This window comes from Paramormyrops kingsleyae, chromosome 8, assembly GCF_048594095.1.
Source record: "Paramormyrops kingsleyae isolate MSU_618 chromosome 8, PKINGS_0.4, whole genome shotgun sequence".
NCBI classification, from domain to species: Eukaryota; Metazoa; Chordata; class Actinopteri; order Osteoglossiformes; family Mormyridae; genus Paramormyrops; species Paramormyrops kingsleyae.
Genome location: NC_132804.1, coordinates 12,864,477 through 12,884,136, shown reverse-complemented (window position 1 = coordinate 12,884,136; position 19,660 = coordinate 12,864,477). Strand labels below are relative to the sequence as shown.

Sequence of the window (19,660 nt, the reverse complement as noted above, 5' to 3'; positions counted from 1 at the left end):
TACACAGCAGTATTTAAATTATCGGGCCACTTGCCTTCATCCTCTGAGGCAGGAAATTCATTAAAGCGACATTCTGTAAGATTTACTGTCACTCAGCATTCTTATGACAAACCAGCTGACTGGCACTAAATTACCGGAGGTGGAAAGTTCTTGTTGAGATTGTAAAAATCCAAACCAAGATTTTGTTTCAACCAACCAGTTGAGCATAAACAGTTATAGTCACAGAGTACTCAACTGGTCGGTTGAAACAAAATCTTGATCTGGATTTGTACTTTCCGGACCCAAGCTTCTTACATCTATAAATGACTTATCCCGCTCAGTGCCTGGCCGGGGGGGGGGGGGGGGGTGGGATGCCCCCGCAAGGCTCATTCCTCCCGGGTTTCCACCTCCCTCTAAGGAAGTCTTTCCTCGCCTCTGTTGCCTCAGGCTGGCTCTCTGGGGACTTCAAGGCTGGGACTCCGTAACGTGCTTTGTGACAATGTTCCCTGTATGAACAAAACTGAAGCAAACAGCTATGTGATAAAACATCGACAGTGGTGCTTGAAAGTTTGTGAACCACATAGAATTCTCTACATTTATGCATAAAAATGACCTTAAACATCATCAGATTTTCATACAAGTCCTCAAAGTAGATAAAGTTAACCCAGTTAAATAAATGAGACAAAAAATGTCATTTGGTCAATTATTTATTGGGGAAAATGATCCAATATTACATATCTGTCAGTGGCAAAAGTATGTGAACCTTTCATTTCAGTATCTGGTGTGACCCCCTTTTGCAGCAATATCTGTAACTAAACGTTTCCGGTAACTGTTGATCAGTCCTGCACATCGGCTTGGAGGAATCTTAGTCCATTCCTCCTTACAGAACAGCTTCAGCTCTGGGATGTTGGTGGGTTTCCTTGCATGAACTGCTTGCTTCAGTTCCTTCCACAACATCCCAGTTGGATTAAGGTCAGGACTTTGACTAGGCCATTCTAAAACATTCACTTTATTCTTCCTTAACCATTCTTTGGTAGATCGACTTGTGTGCTTAGGATCGTTGTCTTGCTGCACGACCCACTTTCTCTTAAGATTCAGTTCATGATGTCCTGACGTTTTCCTTTAGTATTTGCTGGTATAATTCAGAAGTCATTGTTCCATCAATGATAGCAAGCTGTCCTGGACCAGATGCAGCAAAACAGGCCCAAACCATGATACTACCACCACCATGTTTCACAGATGGGATAAGGTTCTTATGCTGGAATTCTGTGTTTTCCTGTCTCCAAACATAATGCTTCTCATTCAAACCAAAAAGTTCTATTTCTTCTAATAGCCTTCTGGCTTGTCCACGTGACCATTAGCAAACTGCAGACGAGCAGCAATGTTCCTTTTGGAGAGCAGTGGCTTTCTCCTTGCAACCCTGCTATGAGAACCATTGTTGTTCAGTGTTCTCCTGATTGTGGACTCATGAACATTAACAATTGCCAGTGCAAGAGAGGCCTTCAGTTGCATAGCAGTTACCCTGGGGTCCTTTGTGACCTGGCCGACTATAACACGCCTTGCTCTTGGAGCGATCTTAGTTGGTCGACCACTCCTGAGGAGGGCAACAATGGTCTTAAATTTCCTCCATTTGTACACAATCTGTCTTACTGTGGATTGGTGGAGTCTGAACTCTTTAGAAATGGTCTTGTAACCTTTTCCATCCTGATGAGCATCAACGACACTTTCTCTGAGGTCCTCAGTAATCTCTTTTGTTCGTGCCATGATACACTTCCACAAACACGTGTTAACACTGATAGATCCGTGTTCTTTAAACAACACGGGGTGCCCATACACACCTGACTGCCATTGACTGAAGACACCTGACTAATTTCACCTTCAAATTTCCTGCTAATCCTAGAGGTTCACATACTTTTGCCACTGGCAGGTATATAATATTGGATCATTTTCCTCAATAAATAAATGACCAAGTGAAATATTTCCCATTTATTTAACTGGGTTCACTTTACTTTGAGGACTTGTGTGAAAATCTGATGATGTTTCAGGTCATATTTATGCAGAAATGTAGACAATTCTATACGGTTCACAAACTTTCAAGCACCACTGTATGTGTAGTTAACTGTAAAGATATGCATACTTACAGTACTTACAGTAGGGGTGTAATAGTGTACAAAATCCACGGTTCACTATCAACCCTTGGTTTTTTGTTCATGGTTTGGTGCAATTTTTGTACAGTGTTGAAAATATCTGTGTTGAAATTATTTATTATTAAAGCAGCATGAACAAACACAGTTAACAACAGTTCTAAACCAAAGCCAATGTGTGTGTTGACATTGTTGAATTTAAGAGATGCTTAAGTTGCAAAAATAACTGCAAAAAAGTAATAAAAATTCTAAATGAACTACACCCAGTGCTCTCTACTACTGAGTGTGATTGCATATCTGCAGCGATAAACAACCCTAAAGCCAGAGTTATTTTTTAGTCCACCTTAAATGCCGTAGGGAGAGTACGTTGTAGAGGCTTTTTCTGCTGTGCTGCACTCATACACAGACTGATGTCATCTCAAATGAGTTAGCATGCTGGGTGAGTTTCTGGCAACATATCTGAGTCCGGTGTAAGAAAGCCAACAGGCAGTCTTGGTCTTATCAACTACTCTCTCTCCAGTGCTGATGTGATTTATTGGGAAACCAAAATGGTCCAAAATTGATGAAAACTGACTGTAATCAGCATTAGCTGTAACCAACTGGCAGCCACGATTGTTGATCCACTTGTGGACTTAGGTTCCGCCTGTGTCAAGAAATGTATTCACTGGTTACAGCCCTTACAGGCCAAACAGTCTGGCATCAAAGCCGCACATATGCATCTTTCCCACCAAGCTACTGGCCTTTTTCCCATAAAAGACGGAGCACCTTGTGGACCGTCATGACACAGAGGTGAAGCGATCAGTCGTACAGTAGAGTGGCGGCTCGGTGCCGCTGGTTCCCTCCAGCGTGATCCACCAGGATGCACAGGTTGTGCCCTGGAGTGGGAGGTGGCCGCTGTGCTTTTTATTTTAATGAGCTGGTCTGTAAAAGTGTCTGATAAACTCCAGGGAGGCGACTCATTTCTCAGAAGAAATCATTTATACATTAATTTCAAAATATCAGTGCCATTAGCTGGTCATTCCTAGCGCAGATTTTGAAACAGATATTACGTATAAACAGGTAGACTACTCCAACCATCCGTCCCTCCCTCCCTCTCGCCATCCATCTGTCCATCCATCCATGGATTCATCTTTTAAACACTGATCCTGGTCAGGGTTGCACAGGGAGTTTGAAGCTTATCCCAGGCAGCAGTAGAGACAAGGCCTGACTGGTCACTCTAGATAAAATTATCCCCTACATAAAGGATACTGCATCAGTACTGTACACACATGTAAAACCTCACACAGCTTCATATAACGTCAACATTTCACAACGTACTATCCAGCTTGATCCTGGGTGATTTCTTGCCAATATGAACCCGGTATGAAATTTCAGTTCTAAAATGTCATTATCGATATCACTGAATGGCTGCTCTGTAAGGCTAGGCACGCTCAGCCAAAGCGAGAGTCTACTGTACGCACAAATGGAGGGTAATTACGGACGTGACGACTCAGAAAGATGCATGCTGGTTGAAAAAAAAAAATGCAAAACCCAAAGTGAGAGTAATATCAAAAACAGAAATGTCACTCCAGCAGAAGGCAAAATGTGTTCATTTCTGGGATACATTTATGGAGACTATAAACTGAATTGCTGGTGACGAAAAAGAAGAGAAGGTTAGTGGAATGTTGAGCTGCAGGTTATCATGCTCACAGCTTGAGGTGTCATTTCAGCGTTCAGACTCAGTAACACATCACCCAACCTTTCCCGCTTTTTCTGTAAATCTGTTAATTGATTTTCTTGTTTGCCTTCTTTCACCGTGGAAGTGTTTCAGAAGTACGACGGCCGAATCCTCGTCCACGTGACTCCAGCAGAAACGGAAAAACGCGGAGCGCCGATTAACGGACACGGCGGAGCCTCGTAGCGCCACGCAGCCCTAACCTCGGCAATGTATTCCGCGCGTCGCCGGGGCCCGCGCTAACTTCTCGTGGACCCCCCGCATAATTGGACACTTACATGCACGGAGCCGCTCCGCTTACGCTCATTTGAGGAGGCGGGCCTTCTGGCAGACGGCAATTAGTGAGCGGCGCCCCCACCGGGGTGAGAGAGTGAGTAAGCCAACGCCAAGACCCCCACCCCCCCCCAGAGTCCGAGCGAGTCTGCACTTCACAGGGGCCCTTCAGAGGCCTCAGCGATGGCTCCGTTTCAGCCGGCCGCCACCCTTGACTGCTGCGCGTTTGTGCACATCTCTGACAGCAGAGCTCCCCCGGTGTTAAATCTCTGACATTGCGATTGACGGCGAAAAATCTCCACCGGACCACCCTGCGCTCTGATGTTTCCCACCCTGTTAGTTATCTCCTTCTCCAGTCCAGGCCAGTAAACAGCATGTAGCTGCACGGCTATCATTCAGCAATACATTTATTATCCTTTATATCATCCTGGATGATATTTGCTCGTGTTTGACATAATTTTTTTGCGCTTTTTATTTCAGCGAGCAGATGTTTGTTTCCAGGGTGACTTGCGGTCATAATATACACATAATCCCCCCTAAATCTGCTGGATATTTGCACAGGCATTATCTCCGGCATCTAGCTGTGCGATGGCAGCGAGCTGCAGCCTATTTTTGCCATGATCTCAGCAGAATCCACAGAAGCTCACTCCCGCGTGCGAGCTTCACTGCTTCTCACGATTTTATCATGTTTAAATACGGATAAAAATACCACCAGTCTGCCTACAATGTGGCCCTTTGTCCTTCATCAAGTGCCGCCTAGGGGAGGAGAGGTCACAAAAAAATACCTGCTAGTACAGTACAGTATATGCAAAAAGCGCTTAAAAGGAGAGGAAAATATTTAATAAACATATTCATTTCCCTGAACCTCTAAAAGACTATAAATAAAGGAGCTGTGGTTTAGACACATCCAACTACATAATGGGACTTTTTTTTTATTTATCGTTAAACAGAAAAGTCACATGTCATGGCTTCCAGGCCGCATGGGTGAAATGCGAACACGGTGCACGCCCTGATAGAACAGCAATACAGGTGACACATATAGACTGAAATCTGTTGCTCTGAAAAACCACAAAATGTTTTACATTTAAATTTCCAGGAAAACTGGACAAGGTTTGTAATACCAGATCATGTCACAGATGAAAGGAAACCAGAAACGATAATGGGAATCGATGTCAGGGCCCAAAAACTGGACTGTATCCAATTCAATTCAATTCAATTCAATTTTATTTATATAGCGCTTTTAACAACAGTCATTGTCACAAAGCACTTTACATTTAACCGGCCAGAACCCCACCAAGCAAGCCTGAGGCGACTGTATCATTTACTGTATAGATATTTTAGAACATTCGGCACTGACATTAACAGAAGATCTTCTATCAGATCTATCTACCTATCTATCTATCTAATATGGCTATCACTCCGAAACACAATGAAAACTTATGGATGTGCATTCAGAAGGAAAAGCCATGGCGCAAGATGGATGGACACGGCGAGCAGAGGTGGGCCAAGCAGACCTGCATCCCATCAAGGTGAGAGGGGCTGTCACTCTGCAGCTCCCGTGACGCCGCGAGCCCACCTCCCTACACTCTCTTTATGACAGCTCACATCCTGTCAGGGCTCCATCTCCATCGCTCTGAGGGAGACGCCCTTGTAATATTTTACTGAGGCTTAAATCAAGCCCGTAGGCCTTGTACTTCTGCAAAACGCCGATGCATTTCATCAGAGAAGACATGCGTATCAATTTCACTCCGCTGGTCCCCCTCTCCGTGATTGTCACTCTCCGGCAAACATCCAAAAAAAGAAAACATGACGAATGAATAACTGACAGAATTTTATGCAGTCAGAATCATTGTTCGTACAGTAGTTTCGAGAAACAGAGGCTGGTAAGGATTGGTAACTGCCCACAGTTTCCGATCTTAAATCCTGTGAATACAGCTTGAATGAATGAGGCATTTATATTTATTTAGCAGGTGTTTTTTTTCTTTTTTCCAAAGCAATGTACAAGTGAGGATCACAGAACAGGGTCAGAAAATGGAACTGGATGCTGTGACCTTCCAATCACAGGCACAGAGGTCAAACCCACAGAACCACACACCTCTGAGTCCCTGAAGTTCATACCTATTTGTTTGAACGTGTCATTCAGTCCAAAGAGTGGTCATGCATTCTCAGACCCTTTTAATGTAGGCATCATGTGACATTTACCCCCCCCCCCTTGCTGGGAGGTGCAAAGACAGCAGAGGCATCTTGGGATGGGGGCGACACGGAAGTGCTTGGGGTTCTGACCGGTGCCCGGCGGGACAGCGAGACAGACCGGGGCTGCACTGCTGGTGACAGATGGCCGGAGGCTCATGGAGCAATAATCCCTCTGGTCTAAAGGACAGTAACACACAGAGGTGGATCCAGAAAGTAAAAAGTAAAAATCCAGACCCAGATTTTATTTCAACCAACCAGTGATGCATAAAGAGTAACATTCATAGAGTACTCAATTGGTTGGTTGAAACAAAATCCTGGTGCGGATTTTTACTTTCTGGACCTGAAAGGTCCAGCTCTGGTAATGGAGACAATCAGTGGCTCTGCTATAGGAGGAAGATGCTGCCTGGTGCTGCCATAACAGCCAGCAGCAGAAACTATAGCTCATGCAGAGTAGAACTTACAACAAAATTGCTTGTGCTTAATCTACACGACAAGCAGCCCATTCACAAACCAGGCATAACCCACCTTTGTGTATAAGATGATTTCAGAAGTTCAGTAAACCACTAATAAACCCAAGGACCGCCTATTATATTAGATATCCTAGGTCAGAGCCGGGGGCAGACTGGTAGGCAGGGCAATCAGGGCAGCTGCCCCAGGGCCCCCCCACCAACGTTGATGGCCCCTCTGCCAACTACAAATCTCATATATATGCGAAATCTTTGTGAGGATTATGCTGCTGATGCCATGCATATTATATGGATTCATGACATGCTACTTTTATATCTCATTTTTATGTATACAAACTCCTTATGGTGGGAGTCAACACTAAAAATATTTGTCACGGTACTTAAAACAAGTTTGAAACAACGTAATAATCTGTAATGTTTTAAGTCAGACTATGTTTTCAGGGTGTGTATTTAACGAAAAAAAGCATGTTTGTGGAATTTGCTGACTACTGCAGTGCATGATGGGTATGATATGATATTTGAAGGCTACTTAAATTTCATCATCTGCAACTGCTGCAACTGCCATTGGCAGGGCCTAGGTGTGAATTTAGAAAGGGGGGGCTGGATGGTCCATTTTTGACCCAGGGCGCAATGTACAGCTGTTCCACCACTGCTTACAGCCTACACTGGACACATCCCATTGATTGTTGACGTCCTGCTCTGGAGGCTGGAAGGCTTCCTGTACCTGGAGAGCGTCCACTACTTCTGCAGGAGAACCACAGTTCTACGGTAATCAGAGCCAGAACAACACCCTGCCAGCCCGTCCAGCCTATTAAAATTCTCCAAATGAGTAAAAGAGCACATCACCTTAACGGCTCTGCAGCTTGTTTACTAGCGGGCAGAACGGCGGTCTGACCGCTGTCGGGGGAAGTGATTCCGCTGGAAAACACGGCGGAACCAAGCTTTGAAATCCCCATCAGCCCCCTGATGCCGGCATCCTGGTGACTCTGGCTTCTCCACACTTTCATCATACCACTGCTCTGCTCTCTATTTTCCGAACATCAAAGTGCAGTTGGTGCATGAAGCAGAAATAATGATTTAAAAAAAAAAAAAAAAAAAAAAAAAACGCTACGACTATTGCACACATCTGAAATTATTTAACAGTAGAGAACCGGCAAGCATTTCAGAAAGAAATTGTGAGCAAATGTAAATGATGTTTATTAAGACAGCTCGTGCGAATGGGAGATGGACGTCATGCGAGCGGTCAAGGGCACGGGGGTTGAGTCTATGCCAAAGCAAACTCGTTCGCTGGTCCGTTAATGGAAGCCACACCGGCAGGACTGCAGAGGACGCGGCTCACCTCTGACTGAGCGCTTAGACGAAATACCGGTGACACCTAATGAGCTCCTGAAGGAGCGACGTGAAGGAGGGAAAAAGTGCCTTAATGCCTCGAGAAAGGCCCGACGCTACAAGGGCGACAGATGGAGCGGGAAATGCCAGTCTCTCTCCACCCGGAGCCCCTTCCAAAAACATGGAGACATCCACTGCCCTCCTTCTTTGGGTATGGGGGGTCACTGGATGGGGACACTGGATGGAGGCACTGGAAGCACGGAACCTCCCCTGAGGCGGCTGCTACTACTGCCTGCACAGAAAACCGATCGCATCACTGATTTACCCGCACGTCGACCTGCCATCCTCCCCTGTAAACCCGCGCTTCTAATGCTTTAACATGTTACAACACGGTGGTTATAATGGCTGTGAAACACAGTCTATCCGACGCTGGCGTATCCAATTCAGAATAACTCAAAATGCCAAAAGGACGCTACGGTAGAATGCGGTCAACGTGCCGAAAAAAATGAAGGAAGAGAATCATCGCTTAATAGATTTCACTGAATCGGGCGCAGGTGAAAGGCTTCCTTTTTATGTATGTCCCTGAAATAGACACTGCTTTCATTTTCAGGGGGAAAAAATGAAACATTAAAGACTTAATTAGCATATCAGGCTGTGCCACTATACGCTGAGGATGCATTCGGATAACAGCATCCAGGGCGCAGTCACTACTGCGACCACCACGCGCTCAATTAGGACTCATCTGAAAACCCGCCGCTTCCCGAACAGCTCCTGCTTATTACAGGTATTGATCTGGAAATCAGCGTGACTGCATAATTAGCAGCAGGCGGGGCTGTCTCGCAGAGTGACTGCGCACACAGCAGCCGTCGCAGCACAGTTATCCATGTCGGCCTTTAAAGTCTCGCTTTTATGACTGTGTTTTGACTCTGGAGCAGCGGCGCGTTCGTTAGCGTCTCCTGACTGACAGTCGCAGTCACACCGAAGAGTGCGCACATTTTCGTATAACGAGACGCTGACAAACACAAGCCCGGCTATCACAGAACACCTAATCTCTCCTGTCAGGCATCACAAGGACAGCACTTGCAGACAAAATACGACATTATTTTACTGCGCATTTATTAGCTACCTAAGTAGCTTCAATATAAAAGCCAGAGTTGTACCACCATTTTCTTTTTTACAACTATATATACATACATTTAAAAACAAATACACCAATCACCTGCACGTTTTAAAATCTTTGCTGTGTTAAGTAATGTTGACTGGATATCACAGCCGTAACACATGGTTTCTGATATTTAAACCAAAACTAAACATGAATTACAGATTAAAAAAATTCAGTCCTAAAATAAGTTGGGCTCCTATTCATGTCCTATATATTCCTATATATGTCAAGGCTTTATAAAAATATGTAAATATCCAATGTATGAATATATACAATAATGTGAACATTTACTGTAGTAGGCAGCTAGAACCTGATGGGATACAGAAAGGAATCAGTCTTTGTTAAAACCTCCCATGCAGCAAGTTCACGGTTACAGACCCCACACACTTCTGGGTCTCATTTCCCCTGCGAAAACAACCAAAGCAGCCAAAGTAGCGTAATTGCCGTGAGGAAATCTCTGGACCACTGGCATGGGGGACTGGACCCAGGCTGAAATACATGGAGGCCAGTAAGTGGGAACCGAGCAAGAGAACATTACAGTATCAGTTACAGGCGTCACATGTACTGTAAGGCACCTACCTTGAAGGGGAACCTCAGCACAGTGAGAAGCACCGAAAGTCAATGTCGACTCAACATCCTTAACATGATCTAACTTAAATAAAAAGGTTGCCCGCTGTGCAGAGGACTTAAACATTTCAAAACAAGTCATGTTGTGGAGAAACAAGAAAATCTGTGGCCAACCTCAAAAGTCTACGAACCCAGGAGCCTTGGCAGACATCAACAACATCAGAAACAGCACAAAGAAAAATAAGTGGTGAAAACCTGGCGCATTTACCCAAAAGACGCCGACCTCCACTTTCGACAGGGGTAACTTCTTCCGCACAGTGGGGAAATGAGGTCGTCTGGGCAGCCTGTGACCCCGACCGGCAAAGAAGCGTGTCGCCTTCAGACAGAGGGAGAGAGAAGGAGAGAGAGGGAGAGAGAGAGACATTCAGCTGCAGCGCGGCACAGACGCGGTGAGCGGCTGCGAGGCCGCGATCCCGGCGAGTGGCCCCCGCGCAGATGGGAGGCTCGATGTGGCACGCGCCGGGGAACAGGCATCTATTTCAGGCGCGCTACGCTAATTAGCACGATAAAGCAATACGCTCGGGTGCTCAGACAAATTACTTTCTGTCCTCCTCGTTATTCAATTATACATAATGAGCTGCCGCTGGCCCCCGCTGACGAAAAGGCGGGAACTGCTGATAAAAATTACAGGGTAAACAAGTGTCGAAACCTTCGGGGCTGCGTGGCCATCTCAGCGGGCCGCATTTTCGGGAAAGGGCCTTCATGATGCATGCGTCCGCTTGCCAAACCTGCCTAAAAAGCGTGGTTACTGTCACTCCTCTGCAGAGTGGCAGGGCGCAGGGGGAAGTCGGGCGACAATGGAGAGGACCCACGGCAACGAGACGCAGGATGGGCTGAGCGCCAGCCAGGGCGAGGCGGATCAGGGGACTGCTGTAAGAAGGCCGCTAACAAGGACAGGATGAAGCCCAGGTGAGTGCCGAATCAACTGAGAATCGATGATGACAGTTGGGCAGGTTTAATATAGGGGGACCTCGGTCAGCTGATGTTCATTAGCCAATCAGGGCACTGCATAAACAAACGAGAGTGGAAAGAGGTCACGGGTCACATGGGGCTCCCGATCAGGTGCAATCGTCCTGCCTCCCGTGTAATATATATGTGTGTGTGTGACTAATGTACATGTACATAGGGTCAGTTTTGGTTGCCGACGATCCCCACGGCTCCCCCTGCAGGTGGTGGGCCCACGGGGGGGCAAACCCATGTTACCCCTTTGGGTTTTGCCTGGCCAGGCCCCATGGGCGGATACAAGCGGCTGAAATGAGTTTCCTCCGCAGAGTGGATGGCTCAGCCTTAGAGACATGGGTGAGGGGTTCGGACATTGGGGAGGGACTCAAAGTAGAGCATAGTCCAGGCATCTATCTGGGATGCCCCCTGGACGGCCCCCTGGGGAGGTGTTTCAGGCGTGTCCAACCGGGGGGAGATCCTGGGGCAGACCCAGCACACACTGGAGAGATTTTCTCTCTCGGCTGCCCGGGGAAACGCCTTGTTATTCCCCCAGTGGACCTAGAGGAGGTGGCTGGTGAGAGGGAGGTTTGACCATCCCTGCTAAGACTGCTGCCCCCACGACCCGACCCCGAATAAGCAGTGCAAAATGGATGGATGGATGGATGGATGGACAGACATATATATACATATATATCTGATTTATTTATTTAATTCAGCTTGATTTCTTTTACTGCTGCTTTTAAAGATTTTGCTGTTCCAGTCTGCCTGGTGGTATCTCTCAGTTGCCAACGATGTGCAAATGTGTGATTGTGAGTTTGATGGAGAAGCTTCCTGTCCAGGGTGGCCCCCAGCCTTGTGCTCTGATGAGGCACCAGTCCCCCCCCCCTCTTCAAGAAGTAAATAAAAATGAAATTTTTTATGTTTGATGCATTATGTAAGGTATTCTGTGTCAAATTCAACTGGTATGGAAGCAACTCTGTAATGCAACAGCTTTGTGTATGAACAATTAGAATAATTATCCTTTTGAAGAGCTACTGAGTCTATTCAGACTGACAATCCTCACACACTGACATAAATGCTGAATGTCTTCATCGCAAGGAGCTAACAAACACAACACAGCGTTTTAACACCAGATATGAGTTCTGCTGTGCCAACAGTTGAACTGGCTTCTTATCTGGGGGTAAAATATAATAATAATTAATTGATACATTAATGATCCCCTTGGGGAAATTGTCTTTACACCTCCCTCAACTTGCTCTTGGTAGAGTAAGCTGTCTGTGAAGGGCAGCCACCTGTTGGGGCACCCAGGGAGCTGGGGGTTAAGGGCCTTGCTCAAGGACCCGCAGACGTGCTGAGGCTGGGTTTGAACCGGCGACCTTGTGATTACAGGGACACAGGCTTAGCCCACTGAGCCACACGCTGCCCCCTAATGGTGATATTCTTGGTGCTTACATTCCTTAAAACTATCAAAAAACAAAAATTCTCTACAGGTCATACAGTACATCCTGTTGCTGTGATTACTTGGGATCCCATTTTGGGTTTATGTAAAGTAACTGCCCACTGTTTTGATAGGTAGGACCACTGGGTCGTGTGTCTGGAGATTTGAATCAAGCTTCCTGTTGGGAAGAGAAAGCAAATGCTGGCCTGTCAGAGAGCCTGCGGGCTGCGGTGTTGGGAGGAAGCCGGAAAACATCAGGGAAAAGCGGCTTGTTTTCTGCAGCGGACGTGTGACCCAGGGGGGTGAAAGCCGGAATAGCGTGAAGGCGGCAGCGGGATCCCAAAGTGGTCGGAGCGTTGGTCTCAGGCAGAATGCCACAGCTAGCAAAGTTACCCTGAGAGCAGGGAGGGCCTTTAAACAAAAGAACAGGCATCACAGCGGGCAGCCAAACAGGCATCACAGCGGGCAGCTAAACAGGCATCACAGCGGGCAGCTAAACAGGCACCACAGCAGTCGACCGCAGGCCCTGCCACGTAGCATTTTTGAACCTCTGTTTTGTCATGGTTTCCTGTACCAATCAGCAGCACTGTGACTCTCTCTGGTTTCTGGCTTCAGTTACATTCTCCACCAGGCAGGCTACTGTCCATCTTTAACAGCTGCTGTAAAAACCACGTTTTCCTGTCTCACTGAGAAGCAGATGTGAGGTTATATCCCACTGCTATTTCCCTCCCTTTGTATAACAGCTTTCTCATTCCACGTTCTCATCTGGTGTACTCTGTTTTTAGTAATTGGTGACAAACAGATATATATATATATATATAATATATAAGCACAATCACCCACATTTTCCTCTATCAGAAAAAAAGTGTTACAGGCATGCCAGAAGTAAACAAGACCAAAGTGCCTTGTAAATAGTTAATGTGTCCACTGACGAGCAGAGCAGATCAGACACAGAACCATTTCCCAGCTGCAGAACCTCCCAAGCCGAGCTGCACGTTTTAGTCCGGTCAAAAAATGGGTTTGGTAACAATAACAATCTTTCAATTAACTGGAGTCTGTCGTAACAGGATTTAATCCAAACAGATGGAATATTTCCATTTTATATCACCTGATATGGAAAGGTGACTGAATGGAGGGCTAACCCGCACACTGCCATTTCTCCCTGCTCAATTATTAATTTACAAATGCTAATCTTACCCACTCACCCCCCTGGCCCACCCCGGTCCCTTTGTCCCGTGGTGAGAGGGCATTAAGCACCTCGAAACGTAAATTATTCAAATTTTATTCATTCTCGCTGTTATAAATTTTTGATACGCATAGCAAATAAAAGGACGTCTGTGAAAGTCAACCTTCAAGGCCTATCCCTGAAATGTTAGCTATTAACGCTAACAGCGAGCGGCTGTGACGGGGGGGGGGGGGGGGGGGTGGGAATAAGCCGACGCTGACAGACGCCACGCCAGAGAAGGCGATAAGCGCACGGGGTGGGGGGGGGGCGGCCGGCGCGGCTCTTCGGTGACCCTCAGTTTGAGCCGGTAATCAGGCACACTGCAGGGTTAAATCCGGCAGAGATTTCTCTTGCTATCGCGGGAGAGCAGGTTCACAGTTACGTAACCGTGATGACTGGGCACTCTCGCGCTGCGACCTCGAGTGTCTCTGGAGGTTCACAAGAGCGTGACGCAACACCCAGATTAGAGGTATTAAAAGACTAATTGTACTTGGCAGCAGTGCATGCATAGTGCTCGTACCCCTACCAAAGATGGCTGCAGTGCCAACTAATCGCCCCTCAGCATCCCCCCCCCCCTCCCCCCCGCCATCTAACATACACCCATAACCAACAAACATCAATCCAGGGTTTATCTCGCAAGGCGCGACACACACACACACACACACACACACACACACACACACACACACACACACACACAGATTCCGAGACTATAAATGTTCATTAAGATAGAAGGACAACACTGGCTGTTGTAGCACCCATTCGATTTATTATGACTGGCGGTAATTAACCTTACGGCCAAACGAAGGTCACGACCCTGAGGTAAGCAGCCATTAGTCGTGCAAGCCAAGCTCGGTCTACTGATATCGATTTGAGTGAAATGTAAACACTCAGAGTCCTTTGATCCAAGAACAGGAACGGCGACCCAGGGAAGAAAAACAAAAAGGAAGTTTAGTACTAACAGGGTCGGCGCCGGGGTAAAGGCCACATTTCTCCCTCTGATTAAACCTCAGAGCGTTTCACATCTTGAAGTAGACGGCAGGGCGACTCGGAGGTCTGACACCCCTGGTCAGCTATCCATAAACCGCAGGCCGGCCAAGGCAGACATGCTTACCATATACTGTACCTACCTCACCATATACTGTACCTACCTTACCATATACTGTACCTACCTTACCATATACTATACCTACCTTACCACATACTGTACCTACCTCACCATATACTGTACCTACCTTACCACATACTATACCTACCTTACCACATACTATACCTACCTTACCACATACTGTACCTACCTCACCATATACTGTACCTACCTCACCATATACTGTACCTACCTTACCATATACTGTACCTACCTTACCACATACTATACCTACCTTACCATATACTGTACCTACCTTACCACATACTATACCTACCTTACCACATACTGTACCTACCTTACCATATACTGTACCTACCTCACCATATACTGTACCTACCTCACCATATACTGTACCTACCTTACCATATACTGTACCTACCTTACCACATACTATACCTACCTTACCATATACTATACCTACCTTACCATATACTGTACCTACTTTACCACATACTGTACCTATCTTACCATATACTGTACCTACCTTACCATATACAATACTGTGTGAAAGTCTTACGCAATCAAATGAAATATTTAAAGCTAATTAGACATTTAAGAGTAACACAAAAAACAAAGGAATTTCTTCTCTTCTCTGAAGTTAGATATCTTGTTGGATAGCTAGAAGAACATGTCAACACCAAGCCTCTCATCAAGGGCACGTAAGCCATTCCATAAATTTGTTAAATTTCACCACCAGCTGGCTTAATGAATTAGTTCAATTTAGTTTGAAAAAGTCAATGAGATTGATTAGCCATATAAGGTCGGCTAGAGGTCAAGTCAAATACATGACTGTATCGGATGGTTGCTGCAAACACTGGGGTGACTTCAGGAGAGCTAAGCTGACACTCTTTGACAGACAATATCATACTTTTACACTAACGTGAAAATCATTTAAACATCATTTTCTTAGACTGCCTAAGAATTTTGCACAGTACTGTACCTCTCGTTCCACAGGAGCAATGCGGAACAAATTAAACAAAACAAACACACAAAGCAAAACAAACACATGAGACATGTGCTTTAAAAAGTGTGGTTTCCTGAATGAAATCGGTTGGCTTGTTTTTCTCATCTGAATGCTGGTTCAGAGTCTTTCAACCACAACCTCACAAAACCCCCAGGGCAGTGGGTTCAGACTGTGTCCCTGCTCTGTGCGTGGAGTCTGCATTTTTCACCCCATCACAGAGTTTTTTGTAATGGGTTTTCCAGTGAACTCCCCTGTCCCAAACACATCAAGTGAGCTGACATCTCTTAAATACCTAAAGGGGATGTGACTCGGTGTGAATGAGGGACTGGTGTCCCGCTGGGGCTGTACCCAAACAGGGTGGTGCTCAACGCTTTCCGCTGCAGGCTCCAGACCCCCCATAACTCTTGGACAAGACCGACGCATGGATGGATGAATGGATGGCTGTCTTCCTGTGTTCAGGGACACTTTAAGATTCAAGGTTCAGGAATGACGCTTCTTAGATATGTGCTACATGCTCATGGACAGATAACAGAACAACTGGGGATCTTTATTTTTCTGCCAGCGTCAAACACCACATGCCACAGAATCAGGCAGAGGGTATTATATTTGTTTATCCAGTAAAATGAGGGAGCATAATTACTATTTAATGGGGTGAACATTTTTTCCCAACATGCAAGGAGATTTGCAGTTTCCTCATAAGTTTCATTATATCCATTATACAATTTATATGCATATTATTATTTATATAATTTATATTCAGCTGGTGAATGGAGATTTGAAGTACTTAAGCATGCCATCTATTTACTAGAAACACACACACACATTTTATATATATATATATAAAAAATTCCCAATTGATCACACAATTTTTTAAAAAGTGTGGGCAGTTTTGGATGCATAATTCATGAAAAGTTTCTCGTTTGAAATTATGATAATCTAAAATGTGATAATCTTCGCATGAAAACAGAAATCCAGGCACAACAGTCTCTCTCACACTTTGTTGTTCCATACTTAAATTATTCAGCATTGACAATTGTTTTGATAAACTCACTAACGTTTCACATTTTAATATGCAGACAAATTCCTTCAGTTTGAGAACTATAAAATTCACAACAGGACGCTTTTCTGAGCTTATGATCGATAAGGATATCCCCAACATGTCACTTTTTATCATGACTTTGGCAGTCCTGTCATCTCCCAGACCCCGTACATAAAACATGCAACAAACAACATTTGTGAGGTTATCATTTCCATGTGAATTCATCGCCTTGCTGACTTGTCTCATCTCGGTCATCACAAGCACTACACAGACCTTTCATATGCTCCTGAGAGTCTCTCTAAATGTGACACTCCGGCAATTTTGGTCGCTGCAAAACTTTTTAAAAAGATATGGCTGTCATGATCCATCCAGTCCATTCCCTGGAATGGCCAGCAGGGGTCGGTGCTGGTACCAGCAGTGTCTTGTTCGTAAACTTGTCACAGCTCAGCCAGCCGGCTCTTCGCAACTCGCTGCAGCTCCCCACTCTGGAAGAAGCGGAGGGAGTGGGCTGTGCCCATGGCTACTGCCTCACCTGACCAGGTGCCTCTAGAGCCCGGCCCAGGAGAGGCTGCTGCCCTGCCTTCAGAGTCCGTCTTCACCTCCGGTGCATCTCTGGAGTACATCTTTGCCTCGGCTGCACCTCCTGAGCCTGGCTCAGAAGAGCCTGCTGCTAATGTCAGTTCTTCCAGAGTCCGGCCTACAGGGGTTCACACCGCCTAATCCTTCAGAGTCCGGCCCGGGAGGGGCCACACCCACTTCTCCCAAGCCTCCAGAGCCCAGCCCAAGAGGGGCCTCACAGTCCAGGTCCTGCGTCGCTGACCCAGAGGGGGCCCACGCTCCAAGCTTCCAGCCCAGAGAGAGCTTCCACGCTTGTGCTCCCAGCACCTGGCCAACAGAGGGCCGCTCCGCCTCCAAGTGCCCCGGCTGTGCCCTGCACCGCCTCCATGTGCCCCGGCTGTGCCCTGCTCCGCCTCCATGTGCCCCGGCTGTGCCCTGCTCGCCTCCATGTGCCCCGGCTGTGCCCTGCACCGCCTCCATGTGCCCCGGCTGTGCCCTGCTCGCCTCCAAGTGCCCCGGCTGTGCCCTGCTCGCCTCCATGTGCCCCGGCTGTGCCCTGCACCGCCTCCATGTGCCCCGGCTGTGCCCTGCTCGCCTCCATGTGCCCCGGCTGTGCCCTGCACCGCCTCCATGTGCCCCGGCTGTGCCCTGCTCGCCTCCAAGTGCCCCGGCTGTGCCCTGCTCGCCTCCATGTGCCCCGGCTGTGCCCTGCACCGCCTCCATGTGCCCCGGCTGTGCCCTGCTCCGCCTCCATGTGCCCCGGCAGTCACCTCCTTTCCTGCAAGCCGCTGCCACCCTGACATCCGACTCCTTGGCCGTCACCAGGCCAGAGGGGATTGATCTGGAAGCTACACTTCTGAAAGACTTAGAGTGGGACCCTCTCAGCCTTGCCCTGAGTCCCGCTCCATGGGCCCCTTCCTCAGCCCAAGGCTTGGGCCAATCCTGTCCTCGGCCACTGATATCAGCTGGGGCTCAAGAGAGGGGCTGGTCAGGTCTCTGTCTCCCAAAGGGTGAAACAGGGGCACACCATCCATGTCAACTGCCCAGAACCCCACTCACGCAATGATGACTGCCCAGGCGGGACCCAGTGGCGCACTCCTGCTCCTGCCCTGCAGTCTCCTCTGCTCCCTCTGGCCCCACCGGCCCTCCAACGCCTTTCAGTCCTGCGGTCTGTACAGGTCCCACCTCGCCAGTGGTCGGGTCCACGTCACAGGATCGCCGCTGAGCTCCCCAGAGCCCGGAAGCCTTCCCGGACATTCCCAGCTTCCTCTGGTTGTGTCTTGGTGCCTGCCTGCCTGCCTGCCTGCCCCGTTACCCTGTCTGGCCTCTGTTTTCCCCTGGTCTCTGTCCCCTGCGGCTCTCTCTTAAGACGCCACCCCTCTCTCTGTTGCCCCTTTATTTGTTCATCATGTCCTGGAAAGTATCATGGTGGTTGCCCCTCCTGCAACCATTCTGGTACCTGGTACTACCTGCCTTTTCCCTGCCCCTAGTCCAGCTTTGTGTCCTGTCCTGCGCTGTGCCTCTTGAGTCTTGCCTGGTGTCTGTTTTGTGGTCAGTTTTACCCATGTTACTGGTCTGGTCCTGCGTCTTGTGTCCGTTTTCTCTGTGCCATTGTGGTTTGGTCTCTGTGCCTTCTGACCAGTTCCTGACCCTGTCTGGGGTATGTGGCATACATTCTGTCAGTCCAGCCGTGCCCTGTCTCGTCTTGGTGTCACCCACACCTGGACAGCATGCTTTTGGGCATGTCACAACCTGTCCTGTCCATCCCCCGATATGACCAGCTGGTGTCGCTGCTGGTCCCTCCTGAACCCTCTTGCTTTCTTCCCGATTGTGCCTTGTTCGTAATTTCTGATCCTAATCTGGTAAACATCAACACCTGCATCGTATCAGTCCCTTGTTAATCCCGTACAGTATATACATGCTTCCCACTCCTGTGTTCCCCAGCCTGTTTATTAACGTCAGTCCTCCTGCTCCCCTTTTTGACCCCTCAGGGTCCTGTTGGATCCCCCACTCCTGTTTTGTTAATAAAGCCCCTTTCATTCTCCTGATGCCTACACTTTGTTTTTGGTTTTTTTTGAGTCCTTTGTTTCTCACAACGTGACATTGTCAAATATAGAACTGTATTAAAGAACCAAGAAAATTTTATAGAAAATCCTGTCTAAGAGTAACTATGTATTCCATAAGGAATGTTTGTGCAGGTCAATTTCAGAGTATAAGTCACAACTGCATCAAAACAAAGAAATCCATCCTTAAAAATGTAGTTACTATTACTGGTTGACAAGATTAACTACGTCGCAAGAGCATTTTAAGGAAATACTATTTGGCACTCTAAGAATTTAAACCTATATAGCTATACTAGCTGAGAACATTTCACCTTAAAAAATATAAATTACATACTTGCAATGGTTTACAAATGCACTACTCTGGATTTTAATCATGGTTTAATTAAAAGAGTA

The 19,660-nt window shown here is 47.1% G+C and overlaps 1 protein-coding gene across 4 annotated transcripts in view; it reads right to left on the bottom strand.

The window, feature by feature from the left end:
* iqsec1b (IQ motif and Sec7 domain ArfGEF 1b) overlaps positions 1 to 19,660 on the bottom strand; it is a 173,710-nt gene that overhangs the window by 95,351 nt on the left and 58,699 nt on the right. For 3 of the 4 annotated variants that reach the window (XM_023837490.2, XM_023837491.2, XM_023837497.2), the window contains one exon: positions 10,097 to 10,204. The exons of the other annotated variant lie outside the window; for it this stretch is intronic. In XM_023837490.2, the coding sequence (XP_023693258.2) occupies positions 10,097 to 10,204 (108 nt within the window). The remainder of the gene's footprint in view (positions 1 to 10,096; positions 10,205 to 19,660) is intronic. 4 annotated transcript variants of the gene reach the window in all.